Consider the following 12660-nt stretch of genomic DNA (forward strand, 5'->3'; position numbering starts at 1 on the left):
TGTGTACAGTGTGTGTGTGCAGTGTGTGTGTTTACAGTGTGTGTGTGAGTCTGTGTGTTTGTACAGTGTCTGTGTGTGTCTCTGTGTGTGTGTGTGTGCAGTGTGTGTGTGTGTGTGTGTGTACAGTGTGTGTGTGTGCGTAGTGTGTGTGTGTGTACAGTGTGTGTGTACAGTGTCTCTGTGTGTCTCTGTGTGTGTGTGTGTGTGCAGTGTGTGTGTGCAGCACCGGCTGATCTCCAGTGTCAGCCAGTCCTTACCTGCAGTCATCCCCGCCGGTGCTCACCACGTACTTGTCATCGTGGGAGAAGCGGATGTTGGTGACGTGCGCCGAGTGCCCGAAGTACCGCTTGTGTTTGGCCTGTGGGCAGGAACAGCAGCTCAGAGGGGACACACGCAGGCCAGGAGGGGACACAGGAGCTCAGGAGGGGACACACAGACCGAGCCCCACAGCAATCCCAGCTCCACAGCCCAGGCCGTGTCACCCCCCGGGCTCTCCTGGAGCTGCCGGGGATGGACCGTGTGGTTTGAGTGCTGGGAAACCCCAGCTGAGGAGTTTGGGAAAAACAAAAGCTGGAGAGGTGAAAACCGAGCAGCCACTCACAAATTTTTCCGTGCAGGGAAAGTCAAAGAGCTTCACGAGCCCAAAGTCGTCCCCCGTGACGATGTTGAGCCCGGCGTGGGTCACGCAGGCACAGTTCACGTCTGCCTTGTCTGCATTGCGGGGCCAGATCCCCAGGACTTCATCTCCCAGGATGCTCCAAAACCAGGGCAAAATAAAAGCATTAGACCACAGGACTGACTTGCTGCTGCTTTTCCACAGGATGGGGAGGCAACACAGCCCAGTAATGAGGAATCGCTGCCTTTGAAATAAGGCTTTTCCCAAAAAATCCCTGCTCTGAACACGAGAGCTGAGCTCTCGTCCTGGAGACCATCACAAGAGCACGCGGGGTTTGTGTGACCCTTTAACCACCTCTGTCCACAAATCTGAGGTTTATCTCCTGTGAAACCACATGCACTGTTCAACACAAGCAGCTTTGGTGCAGCTTTGGTGTCCTCCCTCTCTTAGGGATTTGTATGTGCCCTCCCGCAGGGATTTCTGACCCAGTGCCCCCTGGGCCAGTGAGGGAGGCCAATTCCCTCCTCAGGGAGGGATTTCTTGTTTGGGCAGCAACTGGTTCTCAGCAATAGCTGTTCTGCCCTCGGTTCCAGTTCCTCTGGAACTGTTGCTATTTCTCCCCAGTCAGTACCAGAGGTGCCTGTCCCCCTCCCAGCAGCTGTGAGGAGCCCTCACAAACAGGGAATGTGGGGCCCATTTCTCTGCTTGGCAGCAGAGCAGGAGGAGGAGGAGGATTCTCGTTTCCCCTCTAAACCCGCCTGGTTCCCAGTCCTGTTCCATCTGCCCTGGGCACGTCCTGCAGGAGGGCACAGCCACAGCTCTGCAGGCCTGGCCAGAGGCTCCCAGGTTGATCCCAGTCAGGGAATGTGCTGTAATGGCCCCACAGCTGCTCAGCACCCCCAGGGCCTGTCCAGCCTCCTGTGCTGTGTGGGGGCTGCTGTGGGACAGGGCAGAGCCCCCCGGGGCCAGGGCAGGGAAGCTGCAGCGGTCGGGCCGTGGAAGGGGCCCAGGACGGGAGCCCCGTGGCTCTGGGGCAGCCCTGGGGTAGTTGTGCAGCCCCCAGAGGTGTCCCTGGCTGTACCTGGTCCACGTGGCCCAGGTGATCTTCTCTATGACTGCAGGGTCTGTGATTTGCTTCCCCAGGGGCACCTCGTGAACCTGGCGCTTGTAGGCACCCGTGGAGACCTGCAGGGGGAAAGGAAACAGCTGGGACCTCTGCCAGGGATACAGCACCTGCTGCAGGAGCTCCAGCAGTTCTGCCAGGAATGAGACATCTGGGATAAAAGCTCTCCTTTCTCTTGGTTATGTAGAGTCCATCCCGTATGATGTGACGGTGGTGGCACAGGAAGATGGTTCCTCTGCAGAGCTGACAGATTGCTTTCTGTTCTGCACTCCCTGCCTCGTCTCAGCCCAGTTTTCCTGACTCAGAAGAATTTCTGAGGAAGCCTCCCCAGCCAGCTCAGCTCTCCCCCAGCCCCAGCCGTTCCACAGCTCCCAACCCACAGTTCCTCTCCCAGGGCTGTCCCCGTCCCTTGCCTGGGGGATCCTTGGCCCTCCCCGCCTCGTGCCTCCCTCCTGTCCTGCTGGCACAGGGAATCCCAGTGCCAGGCTATCCCACACATACCTGGATGTACCTGCTGTCTGCAGAGAAGTCCATCTGGATGACAAAGCTGGCAATGTCCTTGCAGTACCCGATTCGGTTCAGGGTTGTGCCTTGGGTGAGATCATAGAAATCCACGGTGTGTTCCTGTGACCCCACTGCCAAAAACCTGTTATCTGGGCTGATCCTGCACAAGAAAACACGGAATGGGGATGTCACTGGGTGTCCCTGTGCAAGATTTGCTTTTGTTTCTCATGACAACATAATTGTAATTTTTTTTGACTGGAAAACAAGAAAAAAATTCTATCCACAACAAGAGTGAACCTAAACCAAGAAGAGGAAGACTGAGGATATCTCTGCCAGAGGGCAGGGTTAGGTGGGATATCGGGAAGAAATTCCTCCCTGTGAGGGTGGGCAGGCCCTGGCACACACAGGAGTGCCCAGAGCAGCTGTGGCTGCCCCATCCCTGGAAGTGTCCCAGACCAGGCTGGATGGGGCTTGGAGCAACCTGGGCTGGTGGAAGATGTCCCTGCCTGTGGCAGAGGGTGGGACTGGATGGGCTCTAAGGTCTCTTCCCACCCAAAGCATTCTGTGATTTTCCTCTCCATTGTTTGTAGTTAACTGATGTTAACATCGCACTTGCCAAGTGCAGAGTAACTCTAATCCTCTGGGGTACACAACAGGACTTGGATTTGGAAAAGTATTATCATATTACCTCCCATAATCCCAGCTCTGCAGTGTGGCTGTAACTGAACTAATCACAGGGAAAAACAAGACTGTGCCGTCCAAGCTTCAGGTAAATGTAAAGACAAGCCTTAGGTATGTGAGTGCCCTTCACCATTCCACACAGGTTTTAACAAACAGGGAGTTATGAACCCTTTGGAAACGTGGAGCTTTGCTGGCCATTTCCCGGAGCCAGGGCGGTGTATTTAGGGCACCTGAGGCGGGATTTCCTACCTGATGTCCTGGATTGCCGACTTCCTGTCCCGCTTTTTGCCCCAGACCTTGAGGCTGTTGACGAGCAGGACGACGAACTCTCCGTTCCTCATGCCGATGGCCACCATCTCCCCGTCGGGGCTGTAGGCGGCACAGCGCGCAGGGTGCCCCAGAGCCACCTTGTTCACCAGCTTCTGTGGGGACACACACGGCCACAGGCTGACACCTCCCCGTGGGGACAGTGTCACACCCGCCTCGGCCCCACCAACCTGCTCTGTGTGCTCCAAACAAAAACCTGCAGCTCCACCCCCAGCCTCGCTGCCCACCGGCCATCTGGAGCACAGCAGGCTGGGAATGTGCATGCAGTTCACAGGGGGGTTCATGCTGGCATCAAGTTCACAGAGTGACGTCCAGTTTCACACCAGAAAAATGACTCTTTAGCAAAAAAGCTGAAAAATCAATTTCCTGATCTGGGACTTCAATATCTGCTACAACTGGCAGCATTTTCTCTTTGCTGATTGTGTTTATAACATATTCATTCCCCTTATTAAAAACCATCCCTGCTAGCTCAGCTCAGGACCTTTGAAAAGACTGATGTCACCCAACATGAGCAGAAACCTTTCTGCTATTTTTTTTTTTTTAAATGTTTTATTTATCTGTTGGTTTTAGTAATGGTTCTTGTTACTCAATTTGTCTTGGGAAAAAAAGCCCTGAAGCAACGTGATGGGTTCTATAAAACATTCCCGTTTAATCCCATGCTTTTCCACTGGGGATACTCACTTTGTCTGCCAGGTCCCAGATCCTCGCTGTTCCATCATTACTTGCAGAGATAAAGATGTCTTTGGAGGGGTGAGTTGCCAAGCCCCAGATCTCCCCTTCCATGTGACAGTCAATCAACAAGTTTGAAGCAGCGTTTTTTTCTCCTACTTCAAGGATTTCTCCATCTTTTGTTCCCACTAGGATTTTCCCCTGTTTGTGGTAGAAGAAAAGAAGAGAGAGAGGTTGTCAGTGGAACAGGAACATCCTCTCATGGTCTACACTCCAAGAGCTTCCCTGGCAAATGCTTGGAAAAAGCAGAGACACAATTTGGAATGGGTTAATGGCTCCTTGATTGGAAGTACAAACCAGCATTCCCCAGGGGTGTTATCAGAGCGTGGCAAATTCCTGGCCCTGGGTACGCCCAGTGAAACAGCTCAGGGGACAGTCCCTCAGTAATTCTCAGTGGCAACCTGGGGTTTTTCTGACTTCAAAAAAACCAAAAGCTGTGATCCACTGCGTGCCAGAGAAGCACCTGAGCTGTGCCTGTATTTCATGGGAAGCAAACCTTGCAGGTACCCAAATTCCTTTTGCTGTTTGAAAAGAAATCCAGGAGGTAAGGGTCATGTGATGAATGTGTCCCTGCACTCAGCACTGTCCCTCGGGGCCTGCCAGCCCTGCCCTGCCCCTGCTGAGCGTGGAGGAGAGGCTGGCACTGGGCAGCAGAAATGCAGTTTAAAGCCACCCTGAGCTCAGGAGGATGGGAAGAAGGGAGAGTAGCAGGGAGGCAGCCAAAGCCTCTCCCCTGTGCCCCCCCCAGGTGAGGTGGTGTGGGCCCCTCACCTTCCCCCGGCACACGGAGCGCACGCACTCGATGAGCTGTCCCGTCTCCAGCTGGAAGGCCCGGCACCGCTTCATCTCCTGGTCCCACAGCTTCACTGCTCCCCCCTCCTTGGTGCTGCAAGGAAGGGGATTGTGTTACCACGGTGTCCTCCCCGCCCCAAATCCCACTGCAAATCCCAGCCCTGGTTTTCTGCTTCAGTCACAGAGCACACACTGACTCATCCCTGCACTGTGGAAAGACTCCTCCCTACTGTGCTAGGGAAAGGAAATCAAAAATGAAATGCTTTCACACTTCATGTCTTCAACAGCATCATAATTTGTTCCCTTGTTCAAAAACAAACCCCAAACTCAATTGTTCTCCTGTCCCTTAATCTCAAATCTCTGTCACTTGGCAAATGGTACTTCTGGTAAATTGAAGGCCTTACAGAGCCTCCATTGGGAGAGGCTGGCTGGAGTTTGACAGAATTAAAAAATTAAGAAAATCCCACTTATGGCAGGAGTTCAGGCAACAAGGAGCTTATCCAGGTGTTGAGATCAATCCCTAAGAGGTTCAGTGTGTCCCTGGTGTGTCACTGCGACCTGGACTAACTGAGACACCTGGGCAGGTTGTGCACAATTCAGTGACGCTGGTGCAGCACAGAGCCCATTTATCTGTGGGGTGGTGGGTGAACAAACAAACACAACCCCAGGAAGTGCCCTGGAGGAGGGGGATGTGTCTTACGGCCTCTCCTTGCCCCCGGTCACGATGAGTCCGTCCCGCAGCGTGGTGTACATGGTGAACACGGGGCCCGTGTGGGCCTTGGCCACCAATCTCACCAGGAAATGGTCCTTCCACACGTACACATCTCCATTGATGGCACCCGTGAACGTCAGGTTGTTCTGCAACAAACAGCAACAACCACCTCTGCCTTTCTGGTCAGCTTCAACTGAAATCCCTCCCATCAAACTCACAATTCCTTCTCCACCACTCTGGACAGTTGTCTGTGCTGTCACCATTGGTTGCATCACTGTCACACCACTTACCATTAGCAGAGGAAAAGGTTTCAGAGCCTATCCACAAAATAACAATATTGCAGGTTTTTAACCAGTGAAGAGCTAAATAACCAGGGAAGTAAAAAAAAAAAAAACAACCAGGCGGTAGATGTGCACAGACATTGACAAAAACCATTCACTAACAGACACCCAGTTGTGCTTAGCAAGGTAAAGGTCTCAAGGTGTGCAGGTGTTAAATCCACATTTCACTAACAAGCACCATCCCCCCTGGGCTCAATTTCAACCCAGAAAACTGCAGTTTTAATAAAACTGTAATAGAAAAATTCCATATCAAGGAATTTGAACTCACTGCTCCAAAGGCAACAGAAAGCATGGTTTGCATTTTGGCATCTTCCATGGAGCCAATGACTCCTTTCTTGTAGAGCAAAGCACTGCCAGCCAACGTCCAGAACTTCATGTGCTTCACCCCAACCGACACAAACTGCGTGTCCGAGTCCGGCCGGAATTCCACAACAAAGATCCTCTCCAGGTGTCCTCCCCTGCTGGCAACTTTAGCCCCTGTTGGAATTGATAAAGTCAAATTTAGCTGTAAAATTAAGCACTGATACGATTTTATAAACTAAACTGGCCTGGTATTGGATTAGGGATCTGTGTTGCAGATGCTGAAAGCTGCAAAGCCCGACACTATTTAGTGTCTCGATCCCAATGCATTCAAGCCATAAGGGCCCTGTTACCCCAGTGCAGCCACAGTGCCAGGAAATGCAGGTTTAAGGCCCTCACAGCACACAGTGCCAGGAAATGCAGGTTTAAGGCCCTCACAGCACACTCTGCCTCCTGGCTCGGTGACATAACACAGAAATGCTGGATGTCACCAGTGAGTTCCCATCCAGTGAAAGGCACGGGGACACAGCAATGAGCTGAGTCACTCTTCCTCTCCCCTCCACCTTTCACAAAGATAATTCTTTCCTGGAAATGAATTCCCAGAGGCCTGCCTACAGCACAGAATTTCAGGGAGTTTAGGAAGGAAAAGAAATCGCCTTCCTTAATTTAATGCAATTTCATATTAGGCACCGTTCTTTCCTTCCCTTCTGCTTACAACAGATGTATAAAACATTTCTCATCCTATTTTCTAGCCCTTTGTCACCTCCCTTCACTGATTTGGGACTGTAAACACAAATGGAGTGCAAAGGCTTGAAAGGCCAAGTGAGTAATCTCTGTGCTGGGCTGCAGGGAGGTGCTTTCCCACAGCCCTCACCTTCCTGCCACCTCCACACGGTGATGGTGTGCTCTGGGTCCACTCCCACCGACACCAGCAGCTTGCCAGTGGCGCTGAAGTTCACGTAGTTGACCCCTTTGGTGTGGAAGCAGCGCAGCATTGAGATGGTTTGCTTGCTCATGGCGTCCCAGATGTGGATTGTGGGAGTTGTGCCTGGGGGCAAAGAGGGGGTTTAAAGAGGGTTAATTCTGGTAAAGCTTTGGTGCAAAACGGGCATTTGTCAAGAACACGTAACCTGAACAGACAGAAGTTGGGGGGTTGGTTTTGTTTGAAGAGGAACACTACTGGAACACAGAGAGAAATCAGAAGAGTTGCAAAACACAGGGGGAACCGTTGCAGTCCATGAAATCAGACAACTTGTAAAAGAACAACATAAACATTCATGAAGAGCCTCATGCAAAGGAAGTTGGAGATGATTCACTTGTATCTGGGATCCAGATACAACGAGGCAACATGAAACTCGAACAGGACTCTGCTACAGTTCACAAAGGAGTCAGCCTTACCTGGGAATTCTGTCATGTCACCTGCATTGTGAGAGCAATGGCAAATGAGGAAGCACCAAGGGAAAACAATAGGTGAAATAAGTCGTGTTTCTCATGCTCAAGTGCCAGCATCAGCACCAGAAGGAAAAAAAAAATTAAAAACTTGAAAAATGGATATGGATTAAATCAACAAAACAAATAAGCAGCAATATTGTTGAACTTCTTTGGGTATATTGGGTTTTATACACAAATATCGCAACAATATTTAGTACTTTGGAGTTTTAAAAGTGGCATTTAAAAGAAAGGCTAAAGACATGCAGGTTTTAAAAATTACCCCATTTAAAAGTGAAATGAATCTGTAGTGACATAAAGAAGTACCAACCAAACTGACCTCATGGGCCCTAAGAAAAGGGCCTTTAACAGTCACCTTTTCCAGAAATCAGCATTTTGAACAGCCCTGGCACCACGTGCAGGTTTGGGTGCTCACCCCACACTCAGACTGAGTGGCAGTGCTCAGAACAGGCAGCAGATGGTTTGTCACAGTGCTCACTGATACCATTTTCCTGCCCCCCTAAGTTAAGTTACTTCTGTCCTGCAGTTCTGGGCTTGGGTCTCCTTCCAGAATGGTCTGAGTGAGGAGTTCTGGCCCTGTTCTTCATCCAGTTAATTATTACAGCATGAAGCTGAAAGGTGGCAGATCCTCCTAAGTCATCTTACATTCCCCACACAATGTTTACTCCTGCCAAAGGTCCCAGGGACTCTAATGGGGCTCTGCATGTGAATAATAAACACATAAACCCAGATGGGTTTTCAACAGGCCCCTGACACGTGTCTTCTGCTGAGATCTCCCTCTGTTTCTCTCCTTCCCTGCACAGGAAATGGTCCTTAGAGTATCCTCACTGCTAAGCAGTGCCTTGGACACAGGAAGGAAAGGGGCATGCTGTAAATCAGAGTAATGAGATGATTCAGGCAGTTTATCAAATCTTGCCTTGGGAAATACAATTATTTATCCTACAATTAACTCCAAACCCCACTGCCTCACGATCGGAGAGGGAACTGAAATCACAAGCAAAGCCCGAAGCTGCCCGTTCCAAAGGACAGTCACAGTGGCAGCAGTGCCACTGGAGAGGCCCCAGAGCAGCAGCGCCCCGTGGTGCGGGGCAGCCCCCGGTGTGCGAGTCACGTACCGATCTGGCTGGTGGCCACCACGTTCTTGTACTTGGGGTGCTGGTTCACCGTCAGGCACAGAATGTCGTCCGTGTGCTCCAGGTAGAAGCTCTGGCTGCCTGGGAAAACCCAAACACGGCTTTGTTCCCCTCAGCAGCCACCCCAGAGCCTCTGGAGCAGACTCTGAGCCGCTGGTTGTGCAGGGGATGGGGCAGGGCAGTAACGGTGCCCAGGGCTGCTCCCCCCTCATCCCAGGCACATTCCCAGCTGCACTGGGAGCGTGGCCATTGACACACACACACACACAGCACAGCAGTACTTGGTGAGCTCGCTGTACCCAGGCACTCAGCTCAAGGATCAGCCACAGCCACCTGTAACTGCCACAAACAGCGAAACTGCCACCTGAAAGGCCCAGGTTTCCCAGGAGGGCTGGCTGATCCACCAGCCATCCACAGATTGTGCACTATTTATCAAGATGCAAGACGTGGGACAGTCACAGGAACATTAAAACGTTAAGCCTTTCAATCAGAACCCTTTCCCCTGGTCAGCACGTGGGGTGTCCTGGGGGTGTGTGCAGTGCAATTACCGGTGGAGAGGTTCTGGACGATGCCGGCCGCGGCCGTGTGGAAAATGATGTCGGCACCGTCGTTCAGGTAGTGCAGGTTGTTGCGACAGTCAAACCCTCTGTATCCAAACACGTGGTCCAGAGCCAGCTCCTGGGCAGGGAAAACACAGGGGAGGAGTGAAAGGAATGAAGATACAAGGAGATTTCAGAGTCTGGATCACATAAGCACAATTCTAAATTACACAAGCTACAGACACCTTGCAGAGGCAATGGAATAATTAAACAACAGTTCTTATCCCAGCTCTGCTCACTTACTGAGGAATGACATTCTCAGGGACTGTCTACAACACTTCAATTGGTCAACTAAAGCACTGCACTGATATTATTATTGTTCTTTAATAATGCATCCAGCTGTAAATGTTTTGATTCTGTGAATTTCCCTTCACAATAGTTACAGCTTACAGAACTGATTTCATCACTCTTCCCATCACAGTTTAATATTTATATGTTACATGGATATATAGGGTATCAGATATTTTAAAGAAGTAAAGATATCTGCAGAGTTTTCAAAAATCATTCTCATAAACTACCACATTTCAACAGCCCAAAATCTGGCCCTGAAGTCCTTAAAGGAGGCCAAAGCAGGCTTTAAGTAACTCTGTACTTCAAACATCAATCAGAGGTGGAATTGCACCTTACAACAAGCAATTCCCAAGGAAATGTCCCGCAGAAACACGGGGATGGTTAATGCATTGTTGTTAAAGCTGCATCCCAGCCCTGAGAACGGATTTAATGATTGTCCCAGAGCCAATTCCAGCTCCCTTGGAATGATGTGAACGGGAGCCACAGACCAAGCGAGGGTTGCAGATTGTCCACAGCACAGGGATGGATTTCACCCAGCACATGTCACCTCTAAAGCAAAAGAACAAGTTTGAAGCCTGACCTCAACCAGTTTCTTTTTTTTGTGGACGTTGTTCTTTTGCAGTTTTTCGGGCTGAGGAGCAGCTCTGCTGACTGGTGGCCTGAAAGGAACATTTCAAAAAGAACACAATCAGTATGTCTGAAAGTAAAATAAAACCTCCAAAGCCACAGCACACGTGTTTGTTGTGTGAGGGCAGGAAATGGCCAGCTGGCCCTGCATTAGCTCCATGCCTGTTTTAGAGCAGTACAGAACACTGACTACAATCCCTCACTTTTGGATGGGAAGCACAGAAATGACATTGATGTAGATTTTGTGGATGAGCAGCACAACAGACCACCTGACACCATTTAAAAAACCCCCCAAAACACAACGACAGAAATGCATGGAAAAAACCTTGAATGTGAAATGACAGCAAATTGGTGCTTTCAGAAATGATCTAACAGGTTTTCTACAGCTGACAGTTGACCTCTGCCCAACCCTGCTTCTTCTGAGAAACCCCATCCCAAAACCTTGACAGGGCTTTAATATGATTTTGAGAAGATTTTATTAAAGATGATTGCATTCAAATGTACAGGTGATTCATCCACGTGAATTTCAGAGACCAAGGCCAGCAAAGCTTTTCTGTATAATTACAGTTGCTAAAAGGAGCTACAAAGGCTGAGACAAAATCTGATGCGTGCAAATGGTCTTTAAGGCCAGATCATCTCTGGTGCTGCTATTGATCCTGGCCAGATAAAAGAGGCACAGGGCTGAGGGGAGCCTGGGGAAAGCACTCCCACAGATTGGGATTTCCAAACGGTGCATCCTTGCTACCTGTCCCACGTGCTGTGAAATCTGCTCTTGCCCTTGGACTGCAACTACCAGTGAAATTAAAACTGCAGAAGAATGAAAGCCCTTTGGTTTACAGGGAGTTGCTTCTTCTGGAGCTGGGTTTTCATGGGGGGGATTACAGACTGACAAACCCCACAGCTGGAACAGCTCCTGCTGCACTGCAAAAATCCCCACTGCAGCAGGAACAGCGTGAAAAGCTGGGCTCTACCATCGACAGAACAAAGCACACTCACTAAGGACCAACAGCTACATTAGCGGGTGACCTCGAGACGTTAGAAGAGTGAAAGAGTTACCTTGATCCCCTTGTAAGCAGCAAACAAAGCCAAGCAAGAAACTTAATAGAGTTTAGGTGTTACTTCTGAGCAGTTACTCATGCACAAGCACTTTGAGAGCCGAGCAGTCATTCCCTGCGGCACAGCACGTGCTATCCCAGCATGCCAGCAAGAACTAAAACAGAAATTAAAGAGTGCACCAGTCTAGAGATGGCAAACACCACACCCTGCCCCCCTGGGCACACTGAGCTGCAGACGCTGGGGCACAGAGGGGAGAAGGAAGCGCCACCCCTGCTCCCTGCACGCTCTGGACTGCAGGAGCAGATCTCCACTGCTGGTTGTTTTCAGGTGCCTGGCAGGGAGGGAAGCTGGTGGGAAGTTGTCAATCTCCTGAGCACTGCGGAGATCCCACACAATGGCTGCTTGTTCCCTACCCCAGTTCAGGCTGCAATCTGGCCCATAACTGTGGGTTGGCCAAGTCCCTCCCAGGACAGCCTGTCCTGCTTTGTGCACAGGGAACAAGTACCTTTATTTTCTGTGAGAGTCCCCTCACACAACCCCGGGTGGGATGGGCCTGGGCAGCGGTGCCAGCACCGGCAGGGAAGGGCACAGGAACCTGCTGCAGAACCCGATTCTCTTACACAACAAGGTACTAATTCACTTCAGCCCAGGTTTACGAGGCCTCTGACCCAGCACTTAGGAAAAGAGTAATTTTTTCGTGGGGTTCCTGCTCTTTTTTCTGTTTTAGTGTAACTTCAGAACAGATCGTTTTCACATTTCTTCACCTACAAATACCAACGTTTACGACAAGAGCAAGCCAAAATCTTTAGGAAAGCAAGAGAACACTACCACTGTGACATGCTGGATAGTCACTAGATTGTAAGCATGAGGTTTAATCTGGACACACACACACACACACACAGATACTGTGAGAGATACCTATTCACATCCCCACGAACACAGACGTTGTGTGCATTCACATATACATGACATGTATATACACACACGTGTGCAGTCACTGCCTTACCCCCATCTCAACACAGCACACGGAAAGCAGCACAGTTTGAACACTTTAGGAGTCATTTCATTTTTAACAAGCCTACAACTACACCTAATTTGTTTTGAGACAGAAGATGACACTGTCAAGACAAGAAATTTTGCACCGCAGCAAACGACACCCCTTTGCCCTTCTGGACCTGTGCAGCCTGCAAGGCACATTCCCAGCGAGCTGGGCTCTTCCTGGGCTCCGTGTCAGTACTTACTTGACAATTCCCTGCCTCCAAAGGAAAGCAAGTCAAAACATAACACAAGCATTAACGGTTTCTCTCCAGCAATTTCAAATCAACGAGTGTCATTACGTCATGGGAGGGGTGAGTTCCAGGACAGATAAGACACAGTCAG

The 12660-nt window shown here is 50.3% G+C and overlaps 1 protein-coding gene across 1 annotated transcript in view; it reads right to left on the reverse strand.

Annotated features, from left to right (window-relative positions):
• Window positions 1-257: 257 nt before the first annotated feature.
• The window catches only part of EML6 (EMAP like 6), a gene marked incomplete at its 3' end in the record, with an annotated part of 77678 nt that continues 65275 nt past the window's right edge, over window positions 258-12660 (reverse strand). The window contains exons 30-44 of the mRNA XM_027898215.1: window positions 11281-11289; window positions 10178-10256; window positions 9256-9385; window positions 8690-8788; window positions 7524-7544; window positions 7000-7173; window positions 6094-6302; window positions 5473-5630; window positions 4752-4866; window positions 3933-4121; window positions 3174-3346; window positions 2241-2403; window positions 1698-1801; window positions 602-755; window positions 258-358 (exon numbers count right to left, since the gene is read on the reverse strand). Of these exons, the coding sequence (XP_027754016.1) occupies window positions 258-358; window positions 602-755; window positions 1698-1801; window positions 2241-2403; window positions 3174-3346; window positions 3933-4121; window positions 4752-4866; window positions 5473-5630; window positions 6094-6302; window positions 7000-7173; window positions 7524-7544; window positions 8690-8788; window positions 9256-9385; window positions 10178-10256; window positions 11281-11289 (1878 nt within the window). The remainder of the gene's footprint in view (window positions 359-601; window positions 756-1697; window positions 1802-2240; window positions 2404-3173; window positions 3347-3932; window positions 4122-4751; window positions 4867-5472; window positions 5631-6093; window positions 6303-6999; window positions 7174-7523; window positions 7545-8689; window positions 8789-9255; window positions 9386-10177; window positions 10257-11280; window positions 11290-12660) is intronic.

The sequence above is a fragment of the Empidonax traillii genome, unplaced genomic scaffold (genome assembly GCF_003031625.1).
Source record: "Empidonax traillii isolate 1590-97213 ecotype Southwest subspecies unplaced genomic scaffold, ASM303162v1 scaffold584:size400879, whole genome shotgun sequence".
Lineage (NCBI taxonomy): Eukaryota > Metazoa > Chordata > Aves > Passeriformes > Tyrannidae > Empidonax > Empidonax traillii.